Source organism: Astyanax mexicanus, chromosome 15, assembly GCF_023375975.1.
Source record: "Astyanax mexicanus isolate ESR-SI-001 chromosome 15, AstMex3_surface, whole genome shotgun sequence".
Classification (NCBI taxonomy): Eukaryota; Metazoa; Chordata; class Actinopteri; order Characiformes; family Acestrorhamphidae; genus Astyanax; species Astyanax mexicanus.
The window spans coordinates 3,287,294-3,305,365 of NC_064422.1; the positions used below are offsets into that span (position 1 = coordinate 3,287,294).

Consider the following 18,072-nt stretch of genomic DNA (forward strand, 5'->3'; position numbering starts at 1 on the left):
TGGTTTTGTTTGGCACATTTTCACACCATCCTGCAAAAAACAACAAACAAAAAACATTCTGTGGGATTCTTAAGTTGCCTTTTTACATCTGTCCATAGATTTTTGATGATGTTTACGTTTGCTGTGGCAAACTAGCATCTCTTGAGGTTTAGAGCTTTTTTCACAGCATCATGTGGATATGTGGAATCTTCTCTGAATCTTCAAAGAGTCTTTGATGCTGTTTTTATTCTTTCTACATCTCTGTTTCTAAGAAGTTCCACCAATTAAGAATAATGGATAGATCTCCACCATGTCCTTCTCAGAGTGAAAGAAAGGAACAGACAGAATAAACCTCAAGGAAATGATCTGCATTTTCTTAGTTTTCCTGAGCTAGTCAGTCAGTCACTGTCCTTGTTCTTCCTTCCCTGTGTTTCTCTCCTCCGTCTACACCACCCTCCCTTCCATCTCCATCTTTCAGAGTGCTTATTGAACGCAGACATTACTCAGTATGAAGCTCAGTTTTTCATTCTTCCAGCTGAAGCACTTGCTGCTACTGCTATTCATAGAGTGCTGGTCTGCAGTAGGAGAGCACAATGGCCGTGGTGGAGAGCTTTGACGAGGAGGAAACGGCTCTTAATGAAAAATTAATCAGCTTTCCTTTCCCTAATGGACAAGAGGCCCTGAAACAGCATCACACCAAATGCCAACTCACTCTCCGGAATAAACAAATACGCACGTAGCACGTAGGCCACTCAAAAGTGGTGCGGCCTTGTGGACACACACACAAACACACACACACACACACACACACACTCACAGCTATCCTATCCTTTCTCACTGCACTGCACCCGCTGGACCCCTTTTAGGCACAATCTCATACTTAACATCTTGTAATTGTAATGGGTTGGGAGCAGTAGCTCTCCAGCCCAGAAGGTTTTAGAACCCAAGTGCTGAGCAGTGGATCTCAAAGCAGGTAAACCCAAGAAAAAGGAAAGTAGTAATAATAATAATAATAATAATAATAATAATAATAATAATAATAATAATAATAATAAATAATAATAATAATAATAATAAATAATAATAATAAGAAGAAGAATTAATATATAATCGTAAATATATATATTAATATTATATAATAATATTTTATATATATATATACACACACAATTATTATTATTATTAAACCCAAGCTCCACGCGGGGATTGAACTCAGGCTGTCGCGGTCGCAGCCCAGTGCTCTAACCGCTGCACCAGCGAGCGGATTGGGATGCGGCCGCTTTAATCGCCTTTTAAAGAGCCTCCGCCGAAAGGGGCGGAGCCACGAAAACGGGCGGAGAGTAAAAACGGGTGGAAAACAAAACCTCACGCCTAGCGTGAGTGAAAGAGAAGGGGATAATTGTAAACAAGTCTCGCCGCGGAAGCTACGGCTACCTCTTATAAAACGAGGTGAAAACAAAAGAGCTTCCAAACTAAACACAGAAGTGAACTGGGGTTCTTATGGATTATATGCTGTTCCACCAGAGAGGGGAGGAACAGCGGGGGGGAAAGAGAGGTGAGCAATCCGCGCCTCGCGGCTGCTACACACACACACACAGGAGAGAGCACACAGCTCCACCAGACTCGAGAGGGAGAGGAAAGGGATAGAGGAAAATACTTATGCGGGAGGAGTATGCCAGCGGTGCTGGATCATACTCTCTCCAAAGGGATAGCAGGAAGAGAAGGGAAAAAAGAGCAGAGGCTCGGTCTAGAAACCGGCATAGATTCGCTCCCACGAGCTTCAAAGATCCAGCGCCGAGTGGTTGGTTGGCGTTGCTTTTAAAGAGCTCAAAGCAGGTGTTGGTAATTAGCCAATCAACCCTCGGCGCTGGCCTGGCGCGCCCTCCGATGCCCTGGAGGATGCCTCGGTTGGCCACCAGCCCTTACAGGACCCCCTCCCCGAGGGGCGGCACCTGACGGCCCCAAACCCGCCGCACGGTCCCGCCGAAAAGCCCTGATCAGTTCTGGGTCCAGGATGTGCCTAGTGGGCACCCAGGACCGCTCCTCCGGCCCGTACCCCTCCCAGTCTACCAGATACTGGAGACCCCCGCGTACCCTTCGGGAGTCCAGCAGCCGGCGGACGGTGTAGGCGGGGGCACCATCAATGGTACGGGGACCCGGAGGAGCAGCAGGACCCACAGAACAGAGGTAGGGCCTAAGGCGGGAGACGTGAAAGGTCGGGTGGATCCTTTTAAGGGCAGGTGGCAGGGCGAGTCGGTATGACACCGGATTGATTCGGCGAAGGACCTTGAAAGGCCCCAGGTACCAGAGGGTATTATGGGCATACTCCGCCCACTTTAGCTGTTCGGACCAGGTGGACGGAGCCGAAGAGGCCAGACAGCGGAGGGTACGTTCTAGGTCCTGGTTAACCCTCTCTGTCTGGCCGTTGGACTGGGGGTGGAACCCTGAGGACAAACTGGCTTCTGCCTCCAGCAACCGACAGAAAGCACCCCAGAACCGACTGGTGAAGTGTGCCCCACGGTCCGACACAATGTCAGAAGGGAGTCCGTGGACACGTACCACCTGGTCGAGCACCACTTCGGCTGTCCCCTGCGCGCTCGGGAGCTTGGGCAAGGCTACAAAGCGCCCAGCCTTGGAGAACCTGTCCACTATGACTAGTATCACGGTGTTGCCCCGAGACGGGGGCAGCCCCGTGATAAAATCTAGGGACAGGTGGGACCAGGGACGCAAGGGGACTGCCAGAGGGTGCAGCAGGCCCGAGGGTTTGGTTCTGGGGTCTTTGTTTTTTGTGCATATCGCGCAGGCGGTGACATGTTTGCGCACGTCCTGTTCCATGCGGGGCCACCAGAACTGACGCCGCAGGAGCTCGAAGGTCCGTGTGACCCCTGGATGCGCAGCTTGGGGTGACGAATGCCCCCAGGTAAGTACCCGTCCCCTGAGGGGAGCGGGTACGAACTCTCGGCCCAGAGGGCCGTCTCCTGGACCTGGATCAGTCCCTTGGGCCTGCCTCACAGCATCCAAGAGGCCCCAGCGGAGAGGTGCCAGAATCCTGGCCGGAGGCACGATGGTGGAGGGATCGCCTGGAAGAGGGAGGGGCTCCCACTGTCGAGAGAGGGCATCCGGTTTGACATTTTTTGACCCGGGACGATATGACAAGGTAAAGTCAAACCGGGTGAAGAACAGTCCCCATCTGGCCTGGCGTGGGTTCAGGCGCTTGGCCTGCTGAATGTACGCCAGATTTTTATGGTCCGTCCAGACCAGAAAGGGATGTTCTGCCCCCTCCAGCCAGTGCCTCCACTCCTCCAGGGCGAGCTTCACTGCCAGGAGCTCTCGGTCTCCCACATCATACCTCTGCTCCGCTGGGGTTAGCCGGTGGGAGTAGTAGGCGCATGGGTGCAGTCGGCCATCCGGTCCCGCCCGCTGGGACAAGACCGCACCCACGCCTACTTCCGATGCGTCCACCTCCACGACAAACGGGAGTCCGGGGTCAGGCAGCCGTAGAACCGGAGCCCTGGTCAGTAGATGCTTGATAGCATCGAACGCTTCCTGGGCTACTGTGGACCAGCTGAACCGCCCTGACGTCTTCCTCGTCAGAGCGGTTAGCGGGGCGGCCACAGTGCTGAAGTTCCTGACGAACCTTCGGAAGAAGTTAGCGAAGCCCAGAAAGCGTTGGACCAGGCGCACAGATGTGGGCCGGGGCCAGTTCTCGACTGCCTTGACCTTGGTGGGGTCCATGCGCAGGGTGTTATGGGACACCACAAAGCCCAAAAACGAGATGGACTGCGCATGGAACTCGGACTTCTCCAGTTTGACGTAGAGGTGGTTCTCCAGGAGTAGTTGGAGAACCCGTCGGACATGGGTAACGTGTTCATCTGCCGAGCGACTGTATATAAGAATGTCGTCTAGGTAGACGAACACGTACCGGTCCAACGCCTCCCGGAGCACCTCGTTGATATACCCCTGGAAGACTGAGGGGGCGTTCATCAACCCAAACGGCATAACCAGGTATTCATAGTGCCCGGACGGGGTGATGAACGCCGTCTTCCATTCGTCACCCGCCTTTATCCTAACCAGGTTGTAGGCACTGCGCAGGTCCTGTTTGGTAAAAATGGTAGCCTGCTGCAGTGCCTCAAAGGCGGATGACATCAGGGGTAGGGGGTAACGGTTCTTTACCGTTATTTTGTTGAGACCCCGATAGTCTATGCAGGGCCTCAACCCGCCATCCTTCTTGCCCACAAAAAAGAACCCGGCACCAGCTGGGGAGGAAGAAGGTCGGATGAATCCCAGGGCGAGGGCCTCCTGAATGTACTCCTCCATCGCCCGGGCGCTCAGGGCCAGAGAGAGAAAACAACCTTCCACTGGGAGGACTAGTCCCAGGGAGAAGGTCAATGGCCATGTCACAGGGGCGGTGGGGGGGCAGGATTTGGGCCTTTTGCTTACTAAAGACCTCTCGGAGGTCCAGGTAGTCGGAGGGTACCCGGGAAAGGTCAGGGCCCCCGGGATCAGGATCCACACCCTGAAAAGCCCTGGGAGGTTTGAGGCAGGACGATCGACAAGCGGGCCCCCATGTTACCACCGACCGAGACAGCCAGTCAACATGGGGGTTATGTCTCTGGAGCCAAGGGAATCCCAAAATCAGCTGCAAGTCAGGAGCACTGATGACGTACAGCGTGATCTGCTCAGAATGTGACCCGACTCGCAGCATGACAGGGCGTGTTTGGTGGGTCACCTCCCTTGGCTCCAGGGAGCGCCCGTCGATTGCTGCTATTGGTAAAGGTGCCCCTAGGGGAACCAGCGGCAACGCAAGCCTCCTGGCCAAGGCTGCGTCTAGGAAGTTGCCTGCCGCTCCTGAGTCCAGAAAAGCTGGGATGCGAACCTCAGAATGCCCACACCCCAGTGTGGCATTCAGGAACACTCCCGTAGTGTGAGGGGACCCTGGCCGGTCCGTTAAGGGGCCCTCCTCCCCTAACGGATGTTGGCGTTTAATGCCAGCTCGGGACAGGAGGCACGCTGGTGCCCTGGAACCCCGCAGTAGAGGCACCTCCCTTCACGCATGCGTGCCTCGCGCTCTTGACGGGGAAGGCGAGTGTGCCCCAACTGCATGGGCTGGACCCCGTGGTCAGTTGGGCCTTCAGTGGCCCCTGATGGCCCACTACCCGAGAAGTGGCCACGGGGCCCCCGGGGGATGGTACCTGAGCCCCGCACCCTGCGCCTCTCCCTCAAGCGGTTGTCCAACCTCTGGGTGAGCTCAATGAGGTCATCAAGCGATGCTGGAGTGTCACGATGAGCAAGCTCATCCTTGAGTTCCTCATTGAGCCCATGGTGGAACGCGCTTGCCAGAGCGCTGGGGTTCCACCCGCTTTCAGCCGAGAACGTGCGAAATTCTATGGCGTACTCTGACAACGACCTCCTACCCTGTCGTAGGTTCAGGAGGCGGGTCCCTGCCTCCTCTCCTCGGACTGGAAGGTCGAACGTCCGCGTGAGGGCTGCCGCAAACAGTTCAGCGGTAGCGCAGACGTCCGGTTGGTGTTGCCATACAGGGGTGGCCCATGCCAACGCCCTTCCAGAGAGGAGGGAGACAATGTACGCCACTTTGGCACGCTCTGACTGGAAGCGGGACGGCTGCAACTCAAACGCGAGGGAGCACTGCAAAAGAAACCCCCTGCAGCCTCCTGGCTCCCCCTCATACCGCACTGGTGCTGGTAGTGGGGGCTCCACTCGAGGCCCCACCGAGGGTGCAGCAGCCAGGTGTTCCACCTCAGGCCCAGGCTGGGCTTGCTGTACAGGTAGGGGGGGATTAGGAGCGAGTACAGCAGTCAGGCCCTGCAGCTGGGCCAAGATCTGCTGCAGGACCTGCTCATGTCGCCCTATGACAGCCCCCTGGTTGCCCAGGGCGAGCTTTACCTGCTCGAGATCCGACTGCTCTGCTGGATCCATGTTTGGGCTGGATCTTTCTGTAATGGGTTGGGAGCAGTAGCTCTCCAGCCCAGAAGGTTTTAGAACCCAAGTGCTGAGCAGTGGATCTCAAAGCAGGTAAACCCAAGAAAAAGGAAAGTAGTAATAATAATAATAATAATAATAATAATAATAATAATAATAATAAATAATAATAATAAATAATAATAATAATAAGAAGAATTAATATATAATCGTAAATATATATATATTAATATTATATAATAATATTTTATATATATATATACACACACAATTATTATTATTATTAAACACCGCTCCACGCGGGGATTGAACTCAGGCTGTCGCGGTCGCAGCCCAGTGCTCTAACCGCTGCACCAGCGAGCGGATTGGGATGCGGCCGCTTTAATCGCCTTTTAAAGAGCCTCCGCCGAAAGGGGCGGAGCCACGAAAACGGGCGGAGAGTAAAAACGGGTGGAAAACAAAACCTCACGCCTAGCGTGAGTGAAAGAGAAGGGGAGAATTGTAAACAAGTCTCGCCGCGGAAGCTACGGCTACCTCTTATAAAACGAGGTGAAAACAAAAGAGCTTCCAAACTAAACACAGAAGTGAACTGGGGTTCTTATGGATTATATGCTGTTCCACCAGAGAGGGGAGGAACAGCGGGGGGGAAAGAGAGGTGAGCAATCCGCGCCTCGCGGCTGCTACACACACACACACAGGAGAGAGCACACAGCTCCACCAGACTCGAGAGAGAGAGGAAAGGGATAGAGGAAAATACTTATGCGGGAGGAGTATGCCAGCGGTGCTGGATCATACTCTCTCCAAAGGGATAGCAGGAAGAGAAGGGAAAAAAGAGCAGAGGCTCGGTCTAGAAACCGGCATAGATTCGCTCCCACGAGCTTCAAAGATCCAGCGCCGAGTGGTTGGTTGGCGTTGCTTTTAAAGAGCTCAAAGCAGGTGTTGGTAATTAGCCAATCAACCCTCGGCGCTGGCCTGGCGCGCCCTCCGATGCCCTGGAGGATGCCTCGGTTGGCCACCAGCCCTTACAGTAATTTATCCACATTACGTCACAATCAGGTTGAGAGTAATTTAAATAAATACTTACACTATTTAAACAAACATATTCGCTTATCTGTCACACATATATACTGGAAGATCTTCCAATTCTTAATCCATAGGGTTTCATGTGATTATGATGTTAGGGTTTACAGCTATAACAGCTTTAACTCTTCTGTTAAATAACTGACCATTCTTTCAAAGGAGCATTTGTGGGGTCAGACGCTGCTGTTGGTGAGAAGGCCTGGCTCACAGTCTGCTCTCTAATTTACTACAAAGCTGTTGAGATCAGGACTCTGTGCAGACCAGTCAAGTTCTTCCACACCAAATTCGCTCATCCATGTCTTTATAGAGCTTGCTTTGTGCACTGATGCGCAGTTATGTTTAAACAGAAAGGGCCGTCCCCAAAGTGTTCCTGCAAACATAGGAGCATGAAAGACCAAAGACTGATGTGCTGAAGCATTAAAAATTCAAATAACTGGAACTAAAGGACCAAGCCCAATTTCTGAAAAGAAACCCCACATAATTAACCCCTTAACCAAACTTTACACTTGGCACAATGCAGTCAGATAAGTACCATTCTCCATTACTGTTGTTCCTTTTTGGATTCTGGATATTTAGTCTGATTAAAACTGACTCTGGTACGTTTGCATTCTCTGTGTGGTTCATTTCAGCAGAAAACAGTAATCACACTCGGGTGTGGACCAAAGCAACTGCACCGAGACTCACAAAAGGTGGTCTTGGTCTGGACCCAAACCAACTCAAGAGCAGTTACGTTTGTGGTGAGAATGTGATCAGACCTCAATGTGACTCAACTATCAAATGTACTTCCCTGTACATTCCCAGTGCAGTTTAACCTAAATTATTACCCAGATAAATACTACAGCACTCTGGTCTGGAACACAGAACTTTCTCACTACATTTACTTTCTTGCTCTTACACCAGACATCTCTAACCAATCAGGAGAAAACAAGCTTGCCTGGTTTGTTAGGGCGCATTTTGGTGCATTTAGATTTGTGCCTGTGTGAAAACAAACCAAACTGACGGGGAAAATTCTCCAAGTAAACTCATGAGCTGATTCAGACCAGAGAAACCAAATACAGGTGTGAAAACACAAGTCTCTTTTTGATCTTCAGCGTTGTGTGATGTTTGCTTTTTGAATTTGCTGGTATTTTTTTTTATTTGTTTAGAATTTTCTTTTAACACTAAAATGATTCCTCATGACACAGACTGTAACACAAGCCCAAAGCATAATTGATCTATCATGTACTTAACATTTGGAGAGGAGTTCTTTTCATGAAATGTTCAGAGTGCTCAGCGTCTACTTAGAGGAGCCATGGCTGCTGATTGTTGGGAAGAGGTTTGAGGAGTGTTTATAAAGCATCATCCTGACCTTTATTAAATCACCTGACCTTTTCCTGATGAAGACTGTGAATACGGTTTTCAAACGTTTTCATGGCAGTTAACAAGCGGAAGACTTCAGTGCATAAAAAAGAACATAATAAAAAAACGATAATGCAATCACAGTGGAATATAAGCAGTTAAGCTCTTATAATCTTTGGATGAACCTTTGATTCATATTTCATTTGACAGTATTTTTGTGAGTCATATAAATCGACATAGCCCTGAGTGAAAAGCCTCTTTTTGTTTTGGGGTTGCTATGGCAACTAACACGTAAGTGTGTGTGTGTGTGTGTGTGTGTGTGTGTGTGTTTTACAGGGGAAAAGTCGTGATAAAGTTGGCTTTTTCCCAGCAAACTTCGTGCAGAGGGTTCGTCCCGGAGAGAGAGTGTGGAGAGTCACTCAGATGTACCACGGCAGCCGCGAGAAAGGTCAAATGACCGTGAAAGAGTTGCAGGTATTTTGATGCACACACACACACACACACACACACACACAGGAACAAATGACTCATGCAGACTTAAAATCTGACTCATGCTGGCTCATACATTTCTAACAGTACATGTATTTAATTTTCCATTTTTTAAGCCACCTCTTTTTACTCTTTCAATAAAAACCCAAGGTCTCCACCACGCTCAGGCATGAAACGCCTCCTCTTCTTCTTTTGTTTAAACTGGTGAATGAGGCCCAACATTTTTAAATGCAATTCCTACAAAACATTTAAAAACAGTCTTTAAATATTTTCCTGAAATATATATTATAATATTATATAATATCATTTTCTCTTATTTATTGTCTGCATTGTTTTCTGATGTATCTATTTGTAAAGTTGCCCTTATGCTCCATTTTACTTTACCTTTTCCACTTTTAAGTGGAACAAGAGCTAGAATTGACTGTGAAAGAAAACTCTAAAAAAATCCTCCTTGTAAATAAATGTGAGGATTGTGATGTGACATACTTAGAATCGAACAGTACTTTAAGATCAGACATTAAATCTAATAATTAAATAACTAAAACTTTTAAACATTTGAGACTAATGTTCTAAACTTTTACATTCTTCACATTCTTCAAAATACTAAACTTTTCTGATGGGGTTATTTAATTCTTGCTGATAACATGAATACCAGCAGGTGGCGCTCTGTGCACTATAATAGGCATAGCTAATGCTAAAAGCTCGGAACAGTACCGTACTGTCCAAAACATAGACTGTGTAAAGCTGGACAGAGCATCGTCTCTCAAAAGTGAAGCCACCACAGGTCGGGCGCCCCCTGCTGTTCAGTTTTCTAATATTCTGTAATTCTACCTCCATTATTTAAATGCAGCAGCTAGTGTAACCTCTGCTTATATTGTCCAATTTTTATATCCCCACAGAATTCGTTATTAAAAATGTTATTCGGCTCTATTCAAAAAAGGTGTGGTTATTGTAAAAGGGCTGGTTATGGGCGGGACCAATAACAGACCGTCAGCTCCGCTCCGCCCCGCTCTGCAGTCTGTGACCGCGAGGCAGCCCTCAGGGGCGGGGTTATTTAAATGAGTAGGCTGTCTCTCTGCAGTCTTTCTCCCTCCTCTGGTCTCTACTGTGCAGACTCGGGTTTCAGGATCGCCAACATGGCGGAAGATTTTGGCTTCATTTTCATTGAATGAATGGGAACAGCGACACAGCGTCCATCTTTTTTTACAGTCTCTGGTCCAAAACAAATCAATCATAGTTTTTTATGTTATCATTGAATATGATAAAATGATAACTGTCAGTAAGCTAGCTGATAGATCTCCTAACATTGACTAGCCAGCTAACTGCACTAATATTTCTTTTGGGAAAATAAATCTGTCCTGTGGGGAAATTGAGACTTCTTTGTAATTAATTTCCTCATGTCCATTTTTTCTGAAAAGGGAGCAAATATTGCAAATAACTGATCAATAACAAAGAATACCTACTGTTACTTAAAGTAAACGAGGCAAAGATCACTCCTGAGATTTAATTGGTTAGTTGAAGTAGGATTCATTTAATGTAGCTTAGAGTTATTTATATAACAAAAGAATATATGTTGACAGAAGCTGGACATTGTGAGATGGTAATTGGCTGACGCTACCTCTGCACTGTCTGTGCACTGACTGCACCAACCATTCAGTTCACACACATGCTGTGAGTTGTTGTAGTCAACCTAAATAAATCTGGATTGGACTGTCAGTGGTGTTTGTAAAACTGCTGACTGATGTGTCTGATGGGAAACCATAAATCATTACCATTGTTAAAGGTAGAGGTTACATTTTATCTCTGTTTGGGGATATGAAGAGACAGCCCATGTTATTCAACCCCAGTTCCAGTGAAGTTGGGATGCTGTGTAAAACAGAAATAAAAACCGATTACGATATTTGAAAATCATATAATCCTATAAAACCTATATTCAATTGAAAACACTACAAAGACAAGATATTTCATGTTCAAACAGATAAACTATTGTTTTTTGCAAATATTCACTCATTTTGAATAGGATGCTGCAACATGTTCCATAGATGTTTGGATTGGAACATGTTTACTACTGTACTGTACCACCTTTACTTTTAAGTGTTTGGGAACTGAGGACACTGTTAAAGCTTTGTCGGTGGAATTCTTTGTCATTCTTGCTTGAGGTACAGCTTCAGTTGCTCAACAGTCCGGGGTCTCTGTTGTCTTATTTTGCGTTTCATTATGCTTTACACATTTTTAATGGGAGACAGGTCTGAACTGCAGGCAGGCCAGCCTAGTACCCGCACTCACTTACTATGAAGTGATGCTGCTGTAAAAAAAAATGCAGAATGTGGCTCTGCATTGTCTTGCTGAAATAAGCAGGACGTCCCTAAAAAGACGTTGCTTTGATGGCAGCATATGTTGCTCCAAAACCTGTATGTGCCTTTCAGCATTAATTGTGCAATCACAGTTACCCGTGCCATGTGCACTAAAACACGCCCATACCATCAGAGATGCTACTTTTGGACATTGTGCTGATAACAATCCGGACAGTCCTTTTCCTCTTTGGTTTTATTAATTCTATTAGATTATGGATCATAATTAGATTATACATGATGAACTTTTTAAATTCTTTGCATTTGCTATTCAGAAAAGTTGTTCTTGGACTATTTGCTCATGCAGAGAGTCCAAAACACTCACCTGTTTCCAATTAACCTGTTCACCTGTGGAATGTTTCAAACAGGAGCATTCCCCCACTTTCCCAATCTTTTGTTTCCTCTGTCCCAACTTCTATGGAACGTGTTGCAGCATCAAATTCAAAATTGAGTGAATATTTGCAAAAAAACAATAACGTTTATGTGATTGAATATTAATATTCTCATATTATCTCATATTTGTAGTGTATTCAATTGAATATAGGTTGAAAATGATTTACAATTCATCATATTCTGTTTTTATTTATGTTTTACACAACATCCCAACTTCACTGGAGTTAGGGTTGTAAAAAAAAAAACATATTTTTTCTTTTGTCTCAGATCTGTGTGGGTAAAGCAGAAGAGACAGACGGTTTTCTGAAGTTGACCAGTGGAAAGAAGCGTGGCCTGGTGCCCCTGCAGTGCCTAGTGGAGATATGAACCATACTCTTCTTCCTCTACCAAGACTGAGGAACGTCCAGAGAAATCACACCTCCTCACCTTTCACACCCCAACGGCAGGGACGCACCACACACACACACACACACATGAACACAAACATACACAATTACCTGTGTACACACACACAAATGCAAATACACTGAAGAGTGGGAGCACAAGGATGCTGCTCAGTGCGGACGCGTCTCAGCCTGGAGTGGACGTTTTGGATGTGTGGATTGTAGATACAGTGGAGAGATGAAGTAGACAGGTGAGGCTTTTAGGAGGCCCAGGTATTGGCATATGATCGGCTGCTCTGACCTCTGACCTCTCTCACCAACGGAATGACCTCTGTTGGACCAATTGCACTGTATCTGTATTCCAGTCTGCTGTATTTAAGTTGGGAGAATCATTATTGTAGCAGAATAGCCAACTGTAGACGACTATATTTCTAATATCAGTGTAATACTGTTCACTGCGTGAGTGGCTGTCTTCATAATGCTGTCGTCTGTTTAACAGAGATGTGGCTAAGCTCTGTTTGGAAAGGATTTGTTTTTCCTGGACAGGTGGGGTGAATTCATTTTACTGCAGATTGTCAAATGGAAAATGTATAAACAATTTGCATAGGATAAGAAATCTCAGCATAAATGAAAGGAGATGGGAGCAGCTACTCGATTTACCCACTGCCATCTCCTCCAAAACACATGGCTAATATATAGCTTGTGTATGTGAGCTAAATAAAGAGTATCAGACTCCTCAGTTACCCTGCTGTAACATGTAACCACTGGCAAAGGGAGGCTAACAAATCTTCTTATCTAATCTGCTGATAGAAATATTACATTTTTGATTTAAATAAATTTGGCACCATCCCATGTTCACATAGGTAGACTACAGACTACACCAGAGGATCTCAACCTTTGTCCACCTGTTCATAATGATGAAGCATTAGGGCCCCAAGGAAACAAAACTTTTTACATTTTTTTATGCCAGTCCTTCTTTTTTTGTAGGCACTGAATAATGGCCTTTTTGGGCTTTTTCCGGGGAGCAGTGTCACCAACCTTTTTTTTCTTCTAAGAAATTTATCTCAGAATGTATCTCTGGTTAGCTAGAGATGTCTAAATCAGATACCTGAAGCTGCGTTGTCTCAGGCTAATGATGTTTAATTTGCATTGAGTTAATTCTACAGTGTTTTTATTTGACATTTTGACATTTATGTGGTAATTATTATATAATGTTTACAGTTTAAACACAACTAACTTTCTTTTTTCACTACACTACTAGTGCTTCACAAAAAATCATAATATCATTGAAGTTCTTTTCTGTTATTCAGTTCAAAATGTGAAAACCCAAAATCAGTGTCTCAGAAAATTTGAATATTATATAAGACCAATCGGTACTTTTGGCAGTGTGGGCAGTGTGCCAAGTCCTGCTGGAAAATGAAATCTGCATCGCCATAAAAGTTGTCAGCAGAAGGAAGCATGCTTTTCTGCAGGATCTGATGAACTGTTCAGCCCACATGTGGATAAGCACAGGATTAAAATAATACAGCTTTAATAAATATTTTCACAGCTTGTTTTACAAAGGTTAAAATAACCAGAATTTACAGAGACTACAATCATTGAGAAACTACTTTACTCCACCTCCTTCTCTAAAACTAATCCTTTCTCAACAGGGCTTTATTTCAAAAATCTAACATGGCTGTAATAGAACGAAATCTGGAGGACAATATAACTATTTTATTTCCATGATTGTTTCATTGATTATGAACAGCGTTGGTAGTTTTGGATGATGTTAAAGATGCTCGAGAGGTGTAATGTGAATATACAGTCTCATGCAAAAGTTGGGGCAAAAGGCATAAAGGTTACACATTGCTTCAGTAGTTTAAGCAAGATTAGTCTATTTATATACAGTTTCAATATAATAAAGGAAAAAGAGCTGAATTAAAGGTGAAGGTTTCGTCACTATTAAGAAACACCATCTATTCAGCAAGTATCAGCGCTTTACATTTTGTAAAAGCTGTAGAGTCTTCTTCAGTTCTACCAGAACGACTTCAGAGACAAGGGTGCAAAATATTAATATTTTTTGTAAAAATGTATATAAAATTTACAAATTGATATGGACATATAAAAAAAGCAACAATGCATCTTATGATTGGTTAGGAAATTAAAATCCGTAGCACGTAGTCTCCTGGTAGAACATTCACAAGCTTTCATTGAAATTTTATTCTTCTTTGTCAACGGCTTTTAGTTTTATTATGTTACAAAGTGAGGAAACACTTTTTATAGTATTCCCTCGCTTTGTGGCCATAATTATATCTTAAATTATATTATACAAATTATAAATTATATCTTTAGCAGTTAAAGCAAGGCATACACTGTGTGATTTAAGCTGTTTTTTTAAACTAAGTTTGCCGACTGATTTCGGGAGCGATCTGATTTTTATTGTGATCTGCTGACATTTGATGTGATGTGTGAGAGGGGGAAGTGAAGCCTGAGTAACTGCTCAAAACATGCAGCGAGAGATTTCACCAAATAACAGATTTCTAAGATGGCACAGTGAAGGCCTGGACTTTTCAGAACGATGACTGTAAAATAAAGGTCCAGCTCTTTACTTGTTGAGCTCAGATTTATGGATGGTGCTCCTTTCATTTTATTTTCTCTAAAATTGTTCATAAAAAAATACTGCACAAATCTTGTTTAAAATGTTGAAGAGAATGTTTGATCTTTATGCCTTTTGGAGATAATTTCATCTTCTACTCCCCTAATATTCACAGTAGGGCTGCAACTAATGATTATTTTGGTAGTCAACTAATCTGTTGAGAATTTTTCTGATAAATCAACAAACATTTTGCCTCCATCTCTGCTTCCTGTTGGAATGGCTTTCTCTATTATTTCAAACGATAGAAACAGCACGTGGAGAACGTGAACGTGGGATTTAAATATCCTTCAAATGCCCAGAAGATTTTAAATGTGAAATGTTATTATATTATATATTATATTTATTAAGTAAATATGTTGTAATGATTAGGGTTTGTAACACGTTTTCAAAAATGTTATCAATAATCAGGGTTCCATCATTAAAGAGTAAATAAATGTTTTAATAAACCCCAAACTCAATAAAATCTAAAATACTGAAATGAAAACCACTAAAAATCTACAACTTTTTCATTGATAAATGCACATAACACAAAGAAATACGTTTCTCCAGTCTTTTAAGATTTTCCAAAAGTATCGTCCAAAGAGAACTGGAAAATTCTCATGTCTGGTTGAGACAGTCCTTAAAATAAACTAAACCCTTCTCACCGCTATCAGAAGCGCACTGCTGCTGTGGCTCAGCCAATCAGCTCTCCCTTCTGCCCCACCCCTAAACCCATAAATCACCAATAGATACTAAACCTCCTAAACTACCCTTTCAAATGAAGCAGGGAAGAAATATTCCACATTTGCTTTAGCTGTAAAGAAGATTGTGTGATTGTTGTTGATGTTTGGAAGATTTGTCCATAGGAGTTCTTAGGAATAAGAGTCCACAAAAGAAAACAAAACAAACAGAACAGAATAGAAGAACTTTCTGAAAAAAAAATAATAATAAATAAGTACAAATTAATACCAATATTTTTCTCACACAAAAGAAATAAACACCTAAAAACTGAGTTAGGTTAGGGTAGAAATTACAACTACAAAAAATGTCTAATACCAACAGATAGAATCTGTTGGTTTTGGGCACATTTGGTGGAAATGAATCTGTACTGAAAAAACTCTCTTGATTGAAAAAAGAGTTTCTGTTCCCAGCACTATGTGTAGTGCACTGCAGTTACAATTTAACAAATATGCTACACTAACATGTGCATATACAATATATATAATCAACATTGTTGTTTATGTTGATTAACCACTGCAGCCCTAACAGATATTTTCACAGTAACAGATATTTTGATCTGGGGTGCTAAAACTTTTGCATGCCACTGTATAATATATAACTGTAAATTCTATATGAGCCTTTTTGATGAGTTGTACTTGTAGGAAAGCAGACAGAGAGCAGGTTCAGTGGGAGTTTAATATGTGGGTTTTGTGATGATCTCAGTTTACAGCAGTGATTTACACTTTCATCGTATTGAGTCGCGGTCGTTTGTCAGATCAGGTCTTTATGTCTCTGTGTTGCTCTGTTTAAAGGGGCTTTTACACTGATGTGTGCATTAGTGGGAATATGTTCTCTCTCTAAAAGATTACAGAGGTATCTTTCTGCCATTCCATTAGAGACTGCATTAGAGCCTCTATTCATCTGTCTGTTTCCTTTATTCTCCTTCTCTATAAATCTGATCAATTTCTTGAAGCCATTTTCAGTTTCAGACAGAATCTGACTGCATTCTAACATCCCTGACCTTTTTACTAGAACTGGGCAATATGATGATATTTTATTGTATCATGATAAATGATACGCATGTCTGAGTATATCATGGATTTCATCAGAGCTTAAAAACCCGCCGATCAGCAGCAGAGTGTAAATGAGTGCTGTTTAACTGGATGAACTGCGGCACATTTCAAGAAACATTACTGTATTTAAATAACTGTAGTATTTAATAAGGTTTTTAAGAATCTCCCACTACTTATGCTGCCACGACCGGGCAGAGAGAAGAAAAAAACAAAAAAGCATAGTGTCACATGACCAGAGTCTGGAGCATTATGGGAAATTGACTTTGTGGGTATTAGTTTGTTGATAGAGGCAGGTGCAGACAAATATTTAAAGATATTTAATAACAATTAACAATTTCTTTAAATATCATGATACAATATTTTTAACATATAGCCCAGCCTGATTCTTTGGCCCAGTGGAATTTGGTAGAATAAATCAGAGTTTGAAAGGAGCTGGGTACAGTTTCAACTGAATTTTAAATGTAATATTTTTATTACAAACATTGTTGAAGTTTATAAGATAAAATTAGGAATTATCTAAAAGAAAAACTGCATTGGCTAATATTATTTCATGTAATATTCTCTTGATATTCACATACCCACCCATAATCCACTATTTATTTTAGGTATTTAACAGTGCAATATCTAACATTGTCAAGAGTAATCACTACAGGTCCTACCATACAATTAACATTTTTTTTGGTAAATAATTATAGAAGTGTGTGCATGCTGAAAGGGCAGTAGTACCACAGATAACAGGGGGTGAGTATAGCCAAACACACTAATGATTATATTACCTATAATATATTTATATATTTTTTATGATGGACAATCCATGCCAGACATATAGGTCCAATCCCATTTCACATTTCTACCCCAAAACTGAGTTATACTAAAAAGGGGCTGAAGTCTTTTACTTAGAACAACCCTTTAAGAACCTGATACATCGACAAAATAAATAAATAAAGTAGAACACTTCTTTATTATCAGACTACTAGCTAGCTGTGCTCTGTATGGCAACCCTGCCAGTCTGTTGCTTTATCAGAGAAGCGTTGAAGATCATCAACCTGCCCTAAATTTCAGTTATTCACCATCATTTCTCAGCACTAAGGTAGCTGAAATTAGCTACTTGCTTCTTGCTTGAACTTTTCCTTTCCACCTTAAATGCAGCTGCCTCAGTAACTTCTGTTGCACCATTTAAGGTGGAATAGGACATTTAGCTAGCTAAAATTATACATTAATATTGCGTTTATTGTCAATTTAACAGTTATTCTCAGCACTCTGTTTTAAGTGAACCTCTAAAATATCCCACTTTGAAGAGTTATGCAGCTCTAACACTTCACCCTCCATCCTGACAAGAATCAGAACACCCTAAGTGGTAGGACCAAGGGGTGAAATGAGACTGGGCCATAGAGTGCAAACTGTTGCCAACTGAGAATGTAATCAATTTACAGTACTAAAAAGACATTCACTAATGTAAGAGTGTCTGTCAAACTAGTAATCAGAGCAAACACAACACAGCACTGAGCCTGTGTCCCACACTGCGTGCCTAATATTGGAAGCACGGTTAATATGTTTATTTTTAATCGCTCTAAAGATAGCTCTTAGTTGGCTTTTTAATTCTGGAAGATCTTGTAAGCACTTTGCAGTGGATTATCACATTTCAGCCCCATCTGAGCAGTTCGGCTGCAGTCAGCACATTCAGTTATTGTATAACTGAGCAGCTGGAG

At 43.5% G+C, this 18,072-nt stretch overlaps 1 protein-coding gene across 1 annotated transcript in view; it reads left to right on the plus strand.

The window, feature by feature from the left end:
• The window catches only part of LOC103038297 (SH3 and cysteine-rich domain-containing protein 2), a 72,101-nt gene extending 56,078 nt beyond the window's left edge, over positions 1–16,023 (plus strand). The window contains exons 11-12 of the mRNA XM_049464810.1: positions 8,674–8,811; positions 11,838–16,023. Coding sequence (XP_049320767.1) covers positions 8,674–8,811; positions 11,838–11,936 — 237 coding nt within the window. The 3' untranslated portion in view covers positions 11,937–16,023. The remainder of the gene's footprint in view (positions 1–8,673; positions 8,812–11,837) is intronic.
• Positions 16,024–18,072: the final 2,049 nt, after the last annotated feature.